Source organism: Tauraco erythrolophus, chromosome Z (assembly GCF_009769465.1).
Source record: "Tauraco erythrolophus isolate bTauEry1 chromosome Z, bTauEry1.pri, whole genome shotgun sequence".
In the NCBI taxonomy this organism is placed as follows: Eukaryota; Metazoa; Chordata; class Aves; order Musophagiformes; family Musophagidae; genus Tauraco; species Tauraco erythrolophus.
Window position 1 is genome coordinate 50,434,784 of NC_141496.1, and position 19,014 is coordinate 50,453,797.

Sequence of the window (19,014 nt, forward strand, 5' to 3'; positions counted from 1 at the left end):
TCCTCTGGGCGCCACAGTGCCAGAAAGCCAGCGTTTGGCTCTGACGGTGTAGCCTAGCTCCTCTTTCCAAGCAGACAAAAAAGATGAAGGGCTCACTACCATAACCCGAAGTAGGGCTTGCACACTGAAAAGCTTGCCCGGTATTTGCTCTATCAGATAGCCTGAGAGAAGGTGCCACCTCTTGGCATAAATCTTGTCTCTTTGATGAGAAACAAGGAATTCATTCCTCACTCCCACGTGAGCTGGCGGGTCACACAGGAGGAAGGGAATTTATATACACTTAAAAATAACCTCTGCCACGTGGCTGAGCACCTTTCTGGCTCAAGGCCCAGCACTCAAGGAAAGATGCAACGCAATTAGAGAGAGTACCTCTGCCTAGGGTAGGTAGGGCAGCTGGTCCAGAAGGGGTGCAGGGGGCAATGAGTTCTGCCCCAAAAAACATCCAGGACCATTTCAAAAGCAGAAGCAGATACATGAGCACATCAGGATGGCATGTGAGTAGGGGCAGAAGCTGCGTCCAGCTGAGTGGAAGAAAGTTATCTTTAAGATAGGCAGTGCCTTTCAAGCAAGGCAGTGACTAATTCAATCCGGACAAAGCATGGCGATGGCAAATACACCACAAGGACTCAAGGAATCTTTCCCCCTGCTAATTTCTACTTTTCCTGTACAAAAGCAGCGCAGCTTTCTATTGATCCATCCCCTGAAGAACCATTTCCTGGCAGAGCTCCCGGGATTACAAATGCAACAGCAGTAAAAAAGAACTACCAGCGCACTTCGCAACCCGCCCGGCGCGGGGCCCTCTCCCCGCGCCCCGCCACCTCCCGGCGCTGCCCCGCGGTCCCCGCCGGGCCGGGGAGCGCCCGCCGCGCTCTGCCGCGGACACGCGTGAGCGCCGCCGGCCCGGAGCCTCCCCCGCGGGCTGCCGGCTGCCGGCCGGGGGGCACAGCCGCCCCGGAGCCCGGGGACACCGGCTGCCGCAGCGCCCGCCGGCGGCTCCGCGCATCCCGGCGCCGCGCTCCGACGCTTCGGGCACGACCTGCCGGTAGGCAGGCGAGCAGACAGACAAGCAATCAAGCAAACGTGCATGCAGGCAGCAGAGGTGCAGGCAGGCAGAGGTGCAGGCAGGGCGCCCCGGCATCCAGCAAGTCACCCCTGCGCGGTGGCGGGCACACGCAGCGCGGAGGCGGCCGCTATTTATGCCGAGCCCGTGTTGCCCGGTGCCGGCCAAATATTCTGCCCAGATAAGGGCCAGGCCGGGCCGGGCCCGCCGCCCCACCGCCGGCTTACCGCACCCGTGAGCCGAGCCGTGCCGTGCCGAGCCCGGGCGCCGCGTCCTGCCCGCGCCGGCTCCGCCGCTGCGGGGGGGCGGGGGTCCGGCCCCAGCCGCGGCCCCGGCCCCGGCCCGGCCGTCACTCAGCGGGGGCCGGGCCTGTCGCCCCTCCCGGCCGGGAACAGCTGTTCCCGGCTCGGCCACCGGCCCCGGCTGTGGTTTGTGCTTACCCTCCGCCCGCGGCCGGCACGGCAACCTGCACCGTACATCCCCGGGGCACGGTGGGCGCTGCGGAGGAAATCGGGGCTGCGCGGGCGGCGGCCCCGGAGCAGCAAGGGCTGTGTTTGCTTCCAAAGGGTCTTTCCTGCTTTTAATGATTTATGCAGGCTGGAGGCTGTCTTTTGTCCCGTGGAAACTTCCTTCTGGGTGCCGAGCCAGGCGCCTCGGCAAACCGCCTCTTGGAAAGCCCCGCAAGATGCGCACGCCGCGGTTCGTGGGGACCCAGGCCACCGCCAAGCACCTTGAGGCTGCGGCAGGAAAAACTCCTTCCTCGGGAGGGGTGGTGCAACCTTGGGACGGGGGGAGCAGGGGAGTCTCAAGGCTCTGCCAGGGCAAGTCACGGCCCACCTGGCCTCTGGCTGGGAACAGCCCCGCTGCCCGCGCAGCTGGGGCCTGGCGGCTGCAAGTGTAGGCAATTTATAAAAGCCGCTGCCCCACAAATACCATCTGTATCAATGCACCTACTAATTCCGTGTCTTATTGTATTCCCTTTCATTTTGCCCTGTATATCCAGTGACAGCCACCTCCTAGAGCAGCTCCAACTCTGTAATCGGCCCAGGGAGCTGCCTTCCAGTCCCGTGGTGTCAACTGTTTTAATAATGTTGCTGCCAAGTCTCCTTCCCCTATCTTACCTTTAAGTCACTGTAAAGCCCCACGGATTTGTCCTATAATCTTTTTTAGCAAATCTCCCACAAAGTACCAGCCCCAAGCTCCTCCTCATCTCTGCTGTCCTGTCTCCACCAGCGGCCACAAGTCAAGAGTGGAGAGGGCCCCAGGTACATCAGAGGAGGGCAGTCCATCTGAACACTTTTTTTTCACAGCTTGTCATATAGCTGACCTGGGTGGTGCTGGTGTTCCATGTCCTATGGCATTTGGAGAAAGATCTGCAGTTAGTCCTGGATGTACTGCTCACGGCTAGGCCAAATGAAGGATACAAACGGGAGCCTGCCAAGCACTGGATTCAGTATGTGCCTCATCGCGGTGAGCAAGACTATGGCTCAAGACACTGGCGTCATCCCAGCTGCTGGCAGGAGTGAAAAGGACACTTAGAACCACCCAATTCACCCACTGACTGGCCCAAATGCCTGAATTTCTTCAGGCTGAAGAAGCCTGATGGGTACCAGGTGAGACAAACCTAGATGCCAGTATTTATGCTACCTGCTTACCAACTGTCTTTCTCAAGGGTGTGCAAGCTGTGAGCAGCTCAGGAAGGAATCCACCGGCACTACCAAGTGTCCCTGCAAGCCCACATTGGCTTTCCACTCTCAGATTCACACGAGCCGCTTAATTTTTAGCCCACCTGGCTGCCGTCAGATCTGGCTTTATAGGCACCGGAAGCTCATCGGAGGCGAGTGCTGCCATCCCCTTAGAATGCGCTCAGCCTGTTTCCATCAAGGCGAGATGTTAACCCAGCTTCTCAGCACGTTTGTTTCCAGTGAAAGTATCAGTGGTGCCTCTTTCTGAGCTGTCTGCCATGACACACTGCAGTAACGAGTGCTGCAAGTGACGCGCTTCACAGCACTGTTCACAAGGCACTAAGCACGGTTGTCTCCAACTACACCTCAGCCCCTCTTCCAAGCAGCGCTCAGGATAATGGCTTGAAGCATGTCTGCTCGGGTCACAAGCCTCTCTTGTCCTAGCCAAGTTCTAACCTCACAGAGCGGGACAATTCTGTTCAAGACTTCCAGCCTGAAAAATATCAGCAATGAACAAAAGAGCACAAGAGGAAGCTTTCAGGCATCATGAGGTTTTGAAGTGACTTTTTTTTCATTGCATGATTCTCCATCACTCTTCTTGTCTAACACAATCAGCACGTGAGAATCTGGGCTTTCGAAGGTTTGCCTGGTGCACGGCAACCGTGAGAACAAAGGACCACTATGGTGAAAACACAAAGATAAAAGAGCTTTGCAACAAAAGTCTCCCTGAATGGGGAATGAGCAGTCCAAGAGGGCAAACTTTGGAGACAGGAACTCATTTTGGGATGGCAAAGAGGGGTTTTGCATTTCTCTGATGAAACAAGAGTTCCTCAAAATAAGCCAGGGTGAACACAGTGGGGGATGAAAATAGGTAAACTTAGACTTTGTAAACTTCACAGAGATGAAAAAAACAGAAAAGAGGTGGTTCGGAAGTGCTTACTATTGACAGCCTTGGGAAAATAGGAGATCTGCTCTGTTTTTTAAATCATTACAGTGTCATCTATTTTCCCTAGGTAAGGAACGCTCATTTTCCAGTTTATAAAATTCACAGTGATCTACAAAACACGTCTAACAGTGCTGCATTCCCTTTTTCTGGCTGGGAGGTTATCCTGGGTGGGGTCCCCAAGAATTACACGCTCCATCTCCACATCCCAAGGGACAATCAGCTGGGCTTCTGCAGACACATCCTACCTGTTTTTGGCATTTATAAGGAAGCTGAAGTTCTAGTGAATTTCAAGGCTTTCCTCCTCTCTTTAGAAAGATTGCCTAACACCTAACCTAAACTTACCTTCCCGCAGTTCAAGCCCTTTCACGTCCTATTTCCCTCACATTTAAACCACGTTCTTTATCAGTGACTTTTCAAAGTGTTCCCCTCCTTCTTAGCCTTCTCCTATCCAGACTAATGACAAATCCTTCTATTTCAGACAGGTTTTCTAGACTTTCATTGTTCTTGATTTCATTTGGGTTCTCTGTAATGAATCCACATCTTTCTTGTAGGACGGTGCCCCGAACGGCATGGAGGATTCCTGCAGAGGCCTTCCTAATAGCGTCCAGAATGGAAAGCTCATGTGAAACAGTACCTCCACCACCTGCTTAATTCAGACGCATGCCATGGAAGCATCCCTGGTGAGGCGTCACGCGTTCATGAAAGCAGAGAAACCATTCACAACCATCCCCAAATGCAGACTGCTGAAATCCTGAAGTTAAAAACCATGGGGCATTCTGTGTGAATTAACAAACTTACACACAGCAGGCAGTTCTAATGCCTCCCAGGGGACAGCAGAGTAACCACTACTTCGTGGATCAGGAACTTCAGCAGACTTAAAGTGTTCAACATTGCGTACAGCCAACACCTCCTGCACGTTTTTCAATGCAAGAGCACAAAATGTACTCAAATAGCACAAACAAGTCAGTTGGCAAAAGTATCAGAAAATCTTACAGGCGGTCACAGTGGGTAAAAAAGCAACATTAAAAGCAGGTGTGAAATCAGAGCTCTGCAACCGAAATCACAGACAGCGTAAGAACACCAGTGGGTAAGTAATGACGTAACAGCAGAGTGAGTACCTGTAGTGTGAGGGCCTAACGAGGGAGCGGTGTAAGACAGGGGTGGTACTGTAGAGTGGGCGTGAAGACGGGGAGCGTATGAACTGCCCACCACGCTGTGTTTGTGCCTTTGGGTTGGGTGTACACTCAATGCCTGCACAAAACGATTCACCCCATGGAGAGCTCTTGGGTTTGCCAACCAGTTAGTCCACACTCTGTTTTACCAACATACAAAGCAGCCCGAGTGAACTCCAGTCACGAGCTGGGCAACTGCATGGACTGTGAACATTGTCCTTGCTTCTGATCTGGGCTTTTGAGACTTGGCAGCAGCAGCCACTGACAACCAAGGAGAGGGTGAGGTATACTCCGGAAGGAGCAGACAAGCTCAAAAAAGCATCTTAAGTCTCTTTCCCATAATACTACCACTGTGCAGTCCCAAAAGCCCGCTTCATCAGTTCACAGGTGCAAATCAACTACTGGCCAACAGCAGATCCCCAGGCCTCAAAGGATTCAAACAAAGCTTGGGCATTTCTCACACAACCAGACAAAGTTCAAAACAGTTCCAGCAAAATGGGCTATGCCATTCCATTGCTCAATTAACAAGCCATCAAGCTTTGCAAGATTGTGGATGAAGGTGGCATATGCTCTTAGAAACATGAGAAAACTCTTGAGGAGCTCAGGGAAGTGCTTGTCTCGTCCTAGTGACCTGCACCATTCAGATTTTCAGGGTCAGAAGCAGTCCTACACAGAAGGAAACTTCTCTGTGGAAGATTATCCTACAGCAGTTCATCATCACATTGATTCCTTCACCTGCATTCCTCACCCACTCTGCAGTGGCAGCTGCAGAAGGAGAAATCGATTAACATGGAAAAATACTATTATCTTCGGTGTCGACGTAACGTCTCTCTCAGTAGATACACTCGAGAGTCTCACCTCAGCTTACTGAAACATGGACAGGACCAGGTTAACTAGCAATTGGTGTCAGATTAGCAGCTTGGTAGTTTATCACTGCCCACTCCATTCATAAGGGCTCTGTGTGGAGTCCAGGCAGACACACTCACCAGACCTCCAAGAGGAGTCCTTGCTGCTTAGCTCAGACCTTCTCCAGAACTACACCAGAATTAGATTAAGAGGGTGCAAATGTATGTATTACATGCTTAAACAGCTTGTTTACTCAGAATATTTGCACGCATTTTCTTTCTCCCACCCTAATGCACTGCACCTTTCAAATCATGGTTGCCTTTCTGTCCAGTCTCCTTTACCCGGGCAGACACCATGCTGGCAGAACTTCTCAGCTCAGCTTGTGTATGACTAGAAAGGTTATATAGCTACGCACAGCAGAAACATTCCTTCTGCTGGCATTCACTGTGTAAAGCTTTAATACCGTGTTTAACATCTTAAGGGACTATGGCAAGCAAACTCAAATCTAGGCAGCAGACTATGAAATATAACCATGTCTACACCTCCTCTAAATATTTCTAACACCAAAAATAAAGTGGGCTCTGAAGTAGGGCAAAAATACTGCGTTCAGAGGACTTCCAGCACTGATCCACGTGCTTGTAGGACATTGCCTGCTCCTGTCTCCAGGGAGCAGTAGTCCTTCAAAGTTTGAGAAGCATACATGAAAACAAGCTATCAAAAAAAAAAGGGAAAGGAATGCCTCCAATTCAGCAACTGGTCGGGTGGGTAGGGTGACGAGGGGAGCAGAGAATTCAGAAAAATGGCATAATTTTTGCTAAAGAACAGCGAGCTCTCTAGTAAGCACACGAAGTGCATACACTTCTGTGAAAGTTAAGCCCCACAAATTGTCTCCTAAACAAGGCATTTTCAACTATTCAACTCTTCTGAAGTTACGGAAAGGGGAAAATTAACCAATAATGCATGTCTCTGACACTAAGTTCAGAAATATTGAGGGCTGCTTCCACATTTCCCAAGTAATAAAAATGCTAGTTAAAGAAAAAGGGAGGAGTACCCAGTAATGGCTCTGAACAACACCTATAAGATAAAAAGCCCCCTCCAAAATTAGGGAAAGATCACAAGAAGAAAAGATAACATTGTTTTATTGATAAATAACTTTTTTAATATTTTCACCCAAACATTCTAGCATTACAATCGTAAACAAAGTGCAAATTTTCAGAAAGTCAACAGAACCCAAACTTGTTAAACAAACCGTTTTCACAGAACACAGATTTTTCAATTTTATCACCTTCATGTCTTCAAGGCCATGTAGTAGTTATATTTCTCTTCAAAGCCTGTTAATTATTTTATTGCTAAAAAATCTGAGCTGCTACATTTCAGAAGTGGTGATTAATCATCCTTTGAAAATTCTACAAGACTTTGAGACACAAAATCATGAATCCATATATCAGTATCCGGATGAGATGTGTCCACAAGAAAAGTCACTATTTTTCGATCCCAAGGGTTAGTGCTTTCATTAACTGTCTGTATCTGTGCCACCAAGGGTTTCTTCTCTACAAGATTCCGAAACACTATTGATGCCTCTTCTGACCACTGCTGGCTTTTCACTCCTAGGACAGATGTAAAGCAAAACAGAAGGTCATTTATAGACCAGACCAACCTGAATGATAAAGTTTATAAAGAAGTGCAGAGTTTTCAAATACTTGAGAAAACAGATGTTCAAGTGCTACTGAACGCAGCTTAACGCTAGAAAAGATACACAAGCTCACTTATCTCCCACACAAAGAAGCTTAATTATTACAGAGACTAGGACATTTATTTTTTGAAGTCTAAAGATATGGATAAGTTTGCAGAAGTGAAAGGTGAATGCACTGACTCACTGAGTAATTCAAAGTATATCAGCTGACATGCACGATCGAGGCACATTAAGAAACACGGCAAAAAGGAAACTAAAGATCCTTTCAAAACAAACTATTTCTTTGTCTTCTGCCTGAAGTTGCTGAAATTATTTGTCCTGTTGGCCTTGCTTTAGATTAAGTTTTCTTCATCTCAAAGCAGCATCAGCTACTAAACCATTGCCAAACCTTCGAGTCTCAAACTAGATCTGCAGAGAGCAGCAACGAAGAGAAATACCACCTAAATGCTTCACAACTGCTGCTGTTTTTTTCAGAGCAGCATCCCACAAAGTCAAGCCTGCTCAGACATGTGATGCTAGAACTCAAATATGTTTCTGAACGTGGCTGTAATCCACCAAGAAAGAAGTGGCTCCTGGAGACTTGGAATTCAGTCTCCCCAGACCACCGCTGGTGTACAGGATCTAGATGCAAGGGGCTCAAATACCATGCATGAATACCCAAACAACATCTTACGGATAAAAGCAGAACAGCAAAGCGACAACACTTTGCTTTTACTATTAGCAGCAGCTTGCTGCTGATAGGACAGGACAACACATGAACACAGCTCCTTGCAGGTTACAGAAGGAATGAGAAGTTAACAGTTCATCAACAGTTAAAAAAGGGTAATTACTGGTAGGAAAGTCTGGTGGGGAAGCAAATGGCATTTTACAAGGAAATAGATCAGAGACTGAGAGGTAGCAGACATGAAAAAAGACAGAAAAATGTAGAAGAATAGCAAGACAATAGTTACTGGTCTTCCAGGCTCAGCAGGCCTGCTTTGACAAGACAAAGCAGCTCAGAGGCCAACGTAACTACCTATCCGGGATTCCGTGAAGCAGGAAAATTGGATGACTTGCAGGCTTGCTCAGCTGGATCCTGTACTACCCCAGCAGACAGACGCAGCTAGAAATGAGCTTCATTTCAGCACTGAACTCCCAGGACCCCAGCCTGTTGGTAACATCTCCATCATCACTAGTTTAAAGCAGCCCTCAGGGTCACACTGAGGCCATGCAGGAAAGCAGATCCACAGAAGGCAACTGAGGATCAGAGCACCAATTCTATGGCCTGCTACTGCAGACAAGCATATTCTGTGACTGAAGTCTAGACTAGTGCTGACCAAGCAGCAGCAGAATGCAGCACTGAATAAGAAGAAACGCATACATCTGAAAGCAACACAGAAATCAAAAAAGAATTTGGAAAAGGAAAGAAAAGACGGCAAGGAGAGATCAAGTTTTATTTTTTTAATTCTATCAGGTGTAGGCACAGTTTCTATGCCACATACTCTTGAATAAATTAATCTTATTTAAGTCTGTTGAAAACTCCCACCTCCCTTGTGGAGGTCTTTTTTTTTTTTTCTTGTTTAAGAGCAACATTATATTTCAGGCGACTTTGGATTCCAAATATGCACTGCAAAACAGCAGATTACAATAGAGGCAAGATATATAAGAAAAACTTCTCCGAAAACTCAGCATCTAGTTCCTAACTTTATGTAGATTAAGACAATCAGAATATAAATGCTTATCAACAAATATATAATAATTTTCACACTTTGTAATGAGTTATGTTTAAGGATCCAAAAATAATTTAGTTTTGAGTTCCCTGTGTCCTTTGCATATTAAGCATCACACACATTAAATGATAAATATTTATGACAATGAAAAGCAGCTGCTGGGAAAGTTTCAGCAATCTTTGCTTTTATACATGGTAACTAAAAGTGTGGCATTAAAATAAACCAACAAATAATAAAACAGAACCGTCACCGCCTATGTCAAGAAGAAAAGCAGAGCTTTGATGACATAAACATGCATGCATTAAGCATGTTTTTGCTAGTAGGTACATGCTTTCTTGAGCAGAAAACAATTACATCACTAACCTTTAGCTTTGCCCACTTTACATGTCCGTTCATTTGGTATCCCCACTGACGTAAGGCTTAACAAAAAAATGGTAAATGCTTACTACCTACCTGCAAGCTGAGCTGTTACAGCTTGGAAAGGTAGTTTTCTAAACGTATCCATGAGTGGCTGTACCTTCTCTACGCTGACAAACTCATGTTTACCATAGTCCAGCTCATATACCGACAAAAATCCATTTCTAAGAATTCCTTTTATTATGACCCTGTACCACCTAAAAAGGGTGAGAAGAAGAATAAACAATTTTAATTCGTATTCATACGCTGTCGAGGCACCAGAAAAATGATGCATGACCAAAAGATCTCAATCAATACGTCTCAGGCTTCCCAGATGTGGTATTATCTGAATAGAAGTCAAGTCTTCCAACTACAAACTGGAAGCATGAATAGACTGCAACCTCATTTACTCCCTTAATCTCTCAGATATCACTGGACATCAGCCACCTTGTTAACAATGGAGACAAGGCAGAGCTAGGCTTGCCTAGCTTAGCAGAGCTAAGCTTGCCTTCAAAGATTTTTAAGTATCTACTTACTGATTTTCAATTTTAGCTGCATACAGCTTGTTTTTTTCAATGTTCACAGGTTTCTCTTCTGCCCTGCTGTAGTACAAGATCATTTCTTCCATTAGGGCTTCCAGATTATACAGCTCTTTCCAGGGCTGGACAATAAAGTGACCTGGATGGCAGGCCACCGAGACATAGACATCCATGAGCTCACCAGTCTTTGACAAGGGTAGAGGTGGAGGCATATCAATGGTAGACACTGCACTGCTGGTTTCTCTGGCTGAATCAGATGATAAATTCTTCTCTAGCTTTCCACTAGTTAACCGTAGAGCTGAAACAGCACCACTTGTCACTTTTGTGGAGCTAGTCCCGCTGGGTGTAACGCTTAAGAAAACATCTTTCTGATGCTTCCACAAGTCTGCGTTTTTGATCTGTCGATTGACACTATGATCCATGTCTGGGAAATTCTCTGGAGCAAATAAGTAAACGTGCGCAATTCCCTTTGAACCATCCTGTTTAACCAACTTGGAAGATGAAACACAGTTTAGTTTCAAGTTAGTAACTATTAAACGCACATCTAATTTTGCACAGAAGACTAAAGCCTTTAACCGAAAAGTGGCAACAATTCATTGCACTCTATTTGCACTGAAGTATTTTCAAGGTTCTCTCAAGCATGTCAGTGAAGTTGTTGGATAGTAATCCACTCACAGCAGCTAAAAAGAGCATTTGCAGCTATTCCGCTAATGTAAAGCCAATACAAAGCTTGGATTGAGTTTTGTTCTGCCCAGCAGTTTCAATCTCAGTACTGCCTGTACAATTCTAGTTTTCAGAAGAACAGTAGCCAGTGCCCACACAGATCTAAAAAACTAATTAAGTAATGCTATTAAATATTAGCACTTAATCCTTCTAAACTCTCTTCCTGTCATTATGGGAGATGAAGTCAAGTAAATTAAGTACGAGGAAAAAAACAGATGAAAGAAACTTTCATGTTTGCATCATGCATAATTTTCAAGCACTGACAAAAATATTTCCTATTTAACGTCAGATATACTAGCATTATTGATAGTAAAGCACTGAAATCTTAATTTGACAAAGTATATAACTTTGTTTACGGATTCTTCTGTTGATTTTCCTAGCCAGGAATAAAAACCTTCCACAATTAAAGTATACATCTGTCATCTGTTTTTTTTAATCAAGCAAAAATTAGTACCAAACAAACTATCTTGGAAGAGGATGTTTAGAAAAGCCAGATGCAACAGTCGTAAGTCCCAGACTAGAGGAGCTATATTTTACCTATACGGTGTCCAGTGTTAAAGCAAGCAAAAAGGTACAGGAAAGCTACAAAACACATTTCAAAGTGCTATGACAGTATCTTGAATCAGTTTTTTAAGAGGAAATTAGGTTTAGTCTGAAGCTAGTAACAGATTTCCTTTAGAATGGTGTTTTCAGTTAATTAAACTGGATAGGATACATTGCAAGCAGAAATAATTTTATCTTAAAGATAACAGAAATTCTAAGAATACAGTAGCATATATTAAGTCACACTGGATTAGAAAAAGCAAATAAAAAATAAAGTTGCTTTACAAGACCACAAGGACTATAAGCTCACAAGAAGCATAAAAATATTTTAAGATTAACTCAACAGTTGTATCTTTTCATGCGGTGAAGCATTAATAATGGTGTTTCTTTCTTATCAGTTGGCAAAATAATTCTAGCTGCATATTTGTACTGGGACAGCAAACATGAAAGGCTAATGTGAAAGTTCCTAAATTCTTGAGAGAAAAAGAGAAGGTTCTAACAGGCTTAAGCAAGTAAGTTTTATGCCAAATATCCTAAGAAAATGACTTTGTATAGAATTTATGTCCAAGACCGGCTGGAGGCCGGTCACCAGTGGGGTTCCCCAGGGCTCAGTGCTGGGTCCAGTTCTGTTTAACATCTTTATCAATGACCTGGATGAGGGGATTGAATGTACCCTCAGTAAATTTGCGGACGACACCAAGCTGGGAGGCTGTGTCGATCTGCTCGAGGGTAGGGAGGCCCTTCAGAGGGATTTGAACAGACTGGATCGTTGGGCTGAGGCCAATGGCATGAGCTTTAATAAGGCCAAGTGCAGAGTCCTTCACTTGGGGTATAAAAACCCCAAGCATCGCTATAGGCTCGGGGAGGAGTGGCTGGAGAGCTGCCTGGCGGAAAAGGACCTGGGGGTGTTGGTTGACTACCGGCTTGATATGAGCCAGCAGTGTGCCCAGGTGGCCAAAAAGGCCAATGGGATACTGGCATGTATCAAGAATAGTGTGACCAGCAGGAGCAGGGAAGTGATCCTGCCCCTGTACTCGGCACTGGTGAGGCCGCACCTGGAATATTGTGTCCAGTTTTGGGCCCCTCGATTTAAGAGAGATATTGAGCTCCTGGAGCGAGTCCAAAGAAGGGCAACTAAACTGGTCAAGGGGCTGGAAAATAAAACTTATGAGGAGTGGCTGAGGGAGTTGGGGCTGTTTAGCCTGGAGAAGAGGAGGCTGAGGGGAGACCTGATTACGGCCTATAAATACTTGAGAAAAGATGGTGGGGAGTTAGGGGAAGGGCTCTTTACAATAGTGATGGGAGATAGAACAAGAGGAAATGGGCATAAGCTTAGTCAGGGGAGATTCAGGTTGGATGTTAGGAAGTATTTCTTCTCTGAAAGGGTTGTCAGCCACTGGAATAAGCTGTCCAGGGAAGTGGTTGAGTCCCCATCCCTGGATGTGTTTAAGAATAGGGTGGATGAGCTACTTGAGGATATGGTTTAATGGGGATTAGGGATGGTTGGACTCGATGATCTCTAAGGTCTTTTCCAACCTAGAAATCTATGAAATCTATGAACTGGCTACAAACTTTTACACTTCTATAACAAAAATAAATTTGATGAGTGGTTAAGCTTCTAGGGTTGTTCTTTTAATGCTCTTTCCATACGCCTATGGATTTCAAGTCACATAGGCATTTTGATTATTTACCTTCATGCTAAATTCAGGACAATTCATTACAGTGTCTCTCAGCCACAGAACAGCATCTGGAGTCCACATGCCAGTGTTAGGAGGCAGATCTGCTAGGCAGCATTTTATAGCCTAAGAACAGAATTAAGTATACAAGGCATAATTTAGTAATATGGAAACTAGTCCACAAGTTCCTATTCACAGAACTTCATTAATGCTGACAGATTCAATACGTATGACAAACAGAAAGAGACAGAGGAACGTGCAAAGCCAGTACCACTACACATACATAACATCCCATCGATACATAGGACTACATTACGATTTAATTCGGGCAAAGATGCACAATGAAACACACACCAACGTTAACTGCTATTAAACAAAACAAAATATCACTACATAAAGCTTGAAGTGGCAGCTCTACAAATGCTGCCAAGAGATCTAACACAGGTTAGCTTTAACCTATCTTTATACCTGAGGAGGTATTGCAATTACTTCTCGCAGGAATTGTGGTGGGATTTCTCTCAGCTCTGATACTTTTACAGTTGCAACTGTTCCAGTATCCATGAACTGCACATCAAGTGCCCGTCTAGTGTGAATAATTCTTATCTGAAAGAAGAAAGCAAGAGCATCATTTTGAGGTTAAAAGCACAACACTGGTACATACATTATAACAAGTTTCATAGAAACTAAGGATTCATATTTAGCTGAACAAAAAGGAGAACCATTTCTATGTGGGAAAACTGCAGCTGTTCTTTGAATACCTCTTACCTCTACACGTGACCATTTTCCTTTGGAAGGGAACAAGCAGATTTTTCCACAGAAAGGTAGCAATACATTCAACTCAGATGTCTGCTGCAAATATAAAAAAAAGGAGTTAAAAAGCACAGAGCTATTACTATCTGCCACTCAACTAACATTTCAAAAGCCACATACGGAATAAACAGTTCTGCGAAGCAAAAGCTCTGTTTCGAATATAAAGTCTCTTTGCAGCCTCAGAAGCATTTCTTATCACGTTGTTTTAAGCTTCCCCAATCGGTAAAGCTTTAATTCCAAGCTATGTATTTTACAGGGAAACAGAGAATATCAAGTGCCAGGAGAAAAAAGTCAAAGACAGCTCGTGAACAAGAAAGCATCAGAAGACACTTTTCATGCTGGAAGATGCACCCCAAAAAACTAGGAAGAGAATTTATAGTCTTTTTGAATAGTCTATGGCTACCTCAGAAACTTGAACTTATGTGCAAGGAAAATGATTGATACACTCTGAAGAAAGGCCACGTGACTTCACTTCTCTCGCCAGAAACCTACCTTGTAATGGAAGTAGTCTTCTATTTTCTGCAAGATTTCAGAAAGTCTAGTCAAGCCTTTAGACGGCACTTGGCAATACAGGCTTCCGTCAGAGAAAACACTGGTTACTCTGACATTTGTATATAGTACATCTACCTGCAATGGCAAGATTTTGATAAGAAAGGAGGGAAAAACCCCCACAAACAAACTTAGCAAATTTCCAAGTACTCTTTTTTGTCCATCCAAGACCTTAGCAATCAATGATTTTTAACAAATTAAGAAGGAAACAGGAAAATGGTACCTGTAGGTGCAGTTCAAGGGACTTGTCATACAACGCCTTCAGACAAGTAGCATTGATGTTGATATCGTCTTCTCCTGAAGTGTCATAAAGAACAAGAAGAGGAATATCACTCTTTTCCAGTATTTCCACAGCAAATATCTTGGAGCATGTCTGCGATTCCACAGTCTTTACTAGGACAGGATCATCACAGAAGTCTTCCAGTCCTATAAGACACCATACTTTTTATGCATCACTGTATTCAAAGGGAAAAATAATAACCAGATCTGTGTTTGCAACAGGAATCTTTCCAAGAATCAGGATGTAGCAGGAAAGTTGTACTGCAAGCCTACTTGCATTCTGCTTAATTTTCACCTTTTTAACACAGAAAGCCATCTTTGAGGCAGAAGGGAAGGAAAGAAAAAGATCCTCTTCAGAAAGAGTTAAGGCAAATGTGCGGAGATGAATAGAATGCATCCAAGTGTTAAAAAAAACAAACAAGTGAAAAAAAAGCTCATTCATAGCAACTTTATGTATTTAAAATAAAATATTTTTTAAAAGCTAGAAAATGCCTACCACTTCTAGGAAGGTAAATAATTTCCAGCAGAGTCTAGGAAGTCTGCAAGCATGCAAGCACTGAAAGAGGAAGGATAACTTTCAAATAACTAAATAGGATCATATTTAGGAACATTGCCTGACCTGGTCACAACAGATGTGCCTCATTTGTGGAAAAAGGAGTTGTGCTAGTACGTTGTTTCACACAACAGTAAACGTTTCCTTTTATTTCTTTAGGCTTGCATATATTAAAAGGACAAAAATATCCAAGCTAAGTGCAGAAAAAACTAAGCTCCATTACAGAGATACTGGATATCAAGGTCCTGTACTATCGAGATTTCTTTACAAAATTCTCCTTCACATCCATCTTTCCTTCCTTTTCCTTCCTTCCATGCCTACCTGTGTCTGCTTAGACTAGCTGTCTCAACAAAATCTAACATACACAAAGTTATTACGACCAAGGATCAAAACTCCCAGATTGAGAAGGATCAAAACTCCCAGATTGAGACACTTCAATCCATAAATCATGCAACAGCAAGCTGTATAGTCAACACTGGCCTTCTCTTACCTGCCAGTTTACATTTAGCAGCTTGAAATGGAAGCAACTTGAACTGTTTCTGTAGTTTGTACACACTGTTGCTTTCAACAAACTCACTGAAACCATGGTCAACATAGCATACCTGATAATAAAAAAATGGAATAAAAGTGTAAGATCATGAATATAATTGCAAATATGTATTTTTGAGACTAGGAAAAATAACATTAAGTTACCCATCCTCTGTGCAGCCACAGAGAAATCATCCCTTTTTGCAAATTTAGTACTACTTAACCCCATTAATCTCACATTTATTTCAGTGCTTGAATGTTCAGAGTTTTAAGAGAAAGCCGCCTTCTCAAGATCTCTGTAAAACCATCCTCTCCAACTGTTACTCAGAATCACAGCTCTTAATAAGAACACTGCTGGAAGGACTCAGCGCATATTACCTCAAACCACATGAAGAAAGGTAATAAAGCAGCAATTTTTATTTGTAAACTTTTAGAAGTGTTGAAAAGTGCCATCCTATGCCTTTTGTTTATACAGAATTAAAAGAATCATTTTGATTTATGCTTATGGTAACTTTGACACAAATACCACAGTCAATGCAGGAAAACAGCAGGGAAACTGCGGATTGGCAGCAAATAATTTGAGCTAAAGCAACAGAAAGAAGGGCTTTTTACAACTTTTTTCTAAAATCGATCATGCAAAACGTCTGCATATCAAACAGTGAAAAGGGAGTCTCAACACTGTATCAGAGGATAATCAGCAAATGCTGCAATAAAGCAGTAGCCTTCTTTTGGCTGAGAGCTTTAGATAGAAATTAGAGGCAAGCTTGCTACCAATGTCTTTGCCACTTCTCTAAACTCAACAGTATTTCACAAAACTGAGTTCTGACACCCCCCTTCAAGACCTAGCTGAAGGCTATCAGACTAACTTTCAGAAAAAACTCAATTCTAATACATGTGCTATTTAAATATTTATGAAATGGATCAACTTTAGAAGTATGTTAAGCAGACCTGGGTAAAAAGTCATCCAACTGGGATGACTAACTGAGAAAAATAACAAATAAAAAGGTATCATTAATATTTGACTAGGCAAGAAATAACTTAGAATTTTAAAACTTTTTTTACAGTTCTATCATATGTCCTAGTTTCACTGCAGATGACAAGAAGAGTCTGCTTGGCCCAGGAAAAGTTTAACAGAGTAGTTAAATCATCTCAAAGGAGTTTAACTAAAATGTACACTACATGTAACTCCCAGAATACCAGGTCTGCCTGGAAGGGAACTTAAGTATATCCTTCTCATTGCCTTGCTATTTAGTGCATGTAACAGACACTTCAGTACAAGACTTCAAACAAGATCTATCAGCAAGTGAATTTTATCCCTCCCTTTCCCTTCCGCTGCCCACTCCAAACAGTGCTACTACACCCTCCTAAGGCCATCAAAGGCACGTTTTCAGTACAAAAGTGCTATAGGGCCCAGCCCCGTATAAAACCCATAACTCAAACTAATTATGGAAAAACACCTGAAAGATCATTTAATTTTGGCAATCACATAACTTCAAAAGAGTCTTAATTTCTTGTATCACTGAAAACAGAAGTACTTCAGGGCAAGAAAGGAGAGAATGCTGGTGCAGCATATTTAGGAATTGACCGTGCATCTAAAAAATAAGATTGTTTCAAGTCTTTCTCCAAGTGCCAAAAGAAGTAATTGCTTGCCTTTATTCTGTTGTCTTCTAGAGAAATTATCCGAGCACGCAACCAGGCATCTTCTTCAGCATGTACTGCAACAAGTTGTCCAACACTCAGAGACTGAGCTAGTGACACTGTACTATTCTGACTATAGTATGCTTTCATGTCATCCTCCATTTGTTCCTGAGCAGAAGAATAATCTTTGCCCACATACCTACAGTATTTAAAAAAAAAAAAAAAATCACAAGAGTTAGGATGCAACTTCAAAAAGCTGAATAAAAACCTAAGAACATTTATATGCATATATGAATACGAGTAAATATATTTTTTCTAAGCACACCAGTATCCAAACTCTTTTCCCATTAAGAGGGCTATAAAAAAGTAACTGAAATAAAATTTAGTACTTTTGCTGACAGCTAAATGTGGTCCAGCAGTGTAGAATTTAAATATGCTCAACTAGGCTTTTAGTAAGAGCTCTTACTTGAGTATTACAATCATGTAGAGCAACTTGATCGCTAGAACAGAGCAGTATCTGGGACTAAGTACAAAACAGAACTAATACGACATCTCTGAAGTTACTCTGTCATGAACAAACACCAGCTTAATCAGGTTTCACTAAAGTGGATCAAAAACAAGGCATCTAAAATAACTTTACAAATCAGCTGTCGAACCATATGCTGTTTACTTTTGGCCTTCAGAACGATCCTGATATTAGGCTTCTGATGTAATGGTTCACACTGAAGTAGTCTGTGTTGCACAGATCTTCTTTAATGCAGTCTATAAACTTACTGAAAAGTCCACATGGGAAGCTCTGAATGCTTCAGACACAAGTCAGATTAGACCAGGCAAAAGGAAGCTACTGTTTTAACTTGCTCATAGAGTGATTAATACTGTTTATTTCTACCCCATAGTTCAGATTACCATCCTATAAAAATCTAGATTTATTCTGAAGTTCTGCTATATGCCTAGGATTAGTGCAGATACTGTACTATGACATACGATGCTAACTTTGTTATAAAGATTAAGTTCCAACTGATTGCATACCAGGGAACCCTCATTTTCCTGAAGAAAGCCTGCTACCTCACCATCCAATTATATATTGCTTTTTAGAATGACAGCCCTTTTGTTTCTATGTAGGCACTCATCTACTTCATAATGGACAAGGAGTTGGGTGACAGTCACATATGTGCTACTTAAAAGTTTATTTCTTAACATTTATTTTGTAAAGATACTTAACAGACAGTAGGACTATGTCAACAGAAAGTAGAAGAGTCTTTCAGAATTTCCTGCCTCAGTTGCTATTTTCCGGCTACAAGTGAACATCATACTGAAGACATTTTTGGCTGCTCAAAGCCAGTTGAAAAATTACTTTTCAGATTCTTTAGAGGAGAATCTTGGAAAGCAACTTCAAAAAAGTGTGTTAGAGATTAATCCATGTGCAGGTGGCCAGACACTGCAAGTGTGCAGTCAGCACCATTCTTAGTCTCAAAGGGAATCAATTCACATGTCAAGCAAAGCTTGCTGCTTCACTGTGAAAGGATCAGAGGGGTATGTTTCCATAGTGAAATAAGCTACAAAGTTTTGTCTATTCAAAAAGATAAAAGAAGATGAGGAAAAAAGTATCCGAGCTGTAGCACAGAAACTCAAAGTAGCTGAGAATAAAAGGTGATGGTTATTTATAGTC

General features: G+C 43.1%; 1 protein-coding gene across 1 annotated transcript in view; it reads right to left on the minus strand.

Annotated features, from left to right (window-relative positions):
* Nucleotides 1–6,884: 6,884 nt before the first annotated feature.
* The window catches only part of TDRD7 (tudor domain containing 7), a 46,395-nt gene continuing 34,265 nt past the window's right edge, over nt 6,885–19,014 (minus strand). The window contains exons 8-17 of the mRNA XM_086628840.1: nt 17,358–17,544; nt 15,670–15,781; nt 14,571–14,773; nt 14,291–14,425; nt 13,754–13,837; nt 13,457–13,591; nt 13,004–13,114; nt 10,044–10,537; nt 9,565–9,725; nt 6,885–7,316 (exon numbers count right to left, since the gene is read on the minus strand). Coding sequence (XP_086484966.1) covers nt 7,096–7,316; nt 9,565–9,725; nt 10,044–10,537; nt 13,004–13,114; nt 13,457–13,591; nt 13,754–13,837; nt 14,291–14,425; nt 14,571–14,773; nt 15,670–15,781; nt 17,358–17,544 — 1,843 coding nt within the window. The 3' untranslated portion in view covers nt 6,885–7,095. The remainder of the gene's footprint in view (nt 7,317–9,564; nt 9,726–10,043; nt 10,538–13,003; nt 13,115–13,456; nt 13,592–13,753; nt 13,838–14,290; nt 14,426–14,570; nt 14,774–15,669; nt 15,782–17,357; nt 17,545–19,014) is intronic.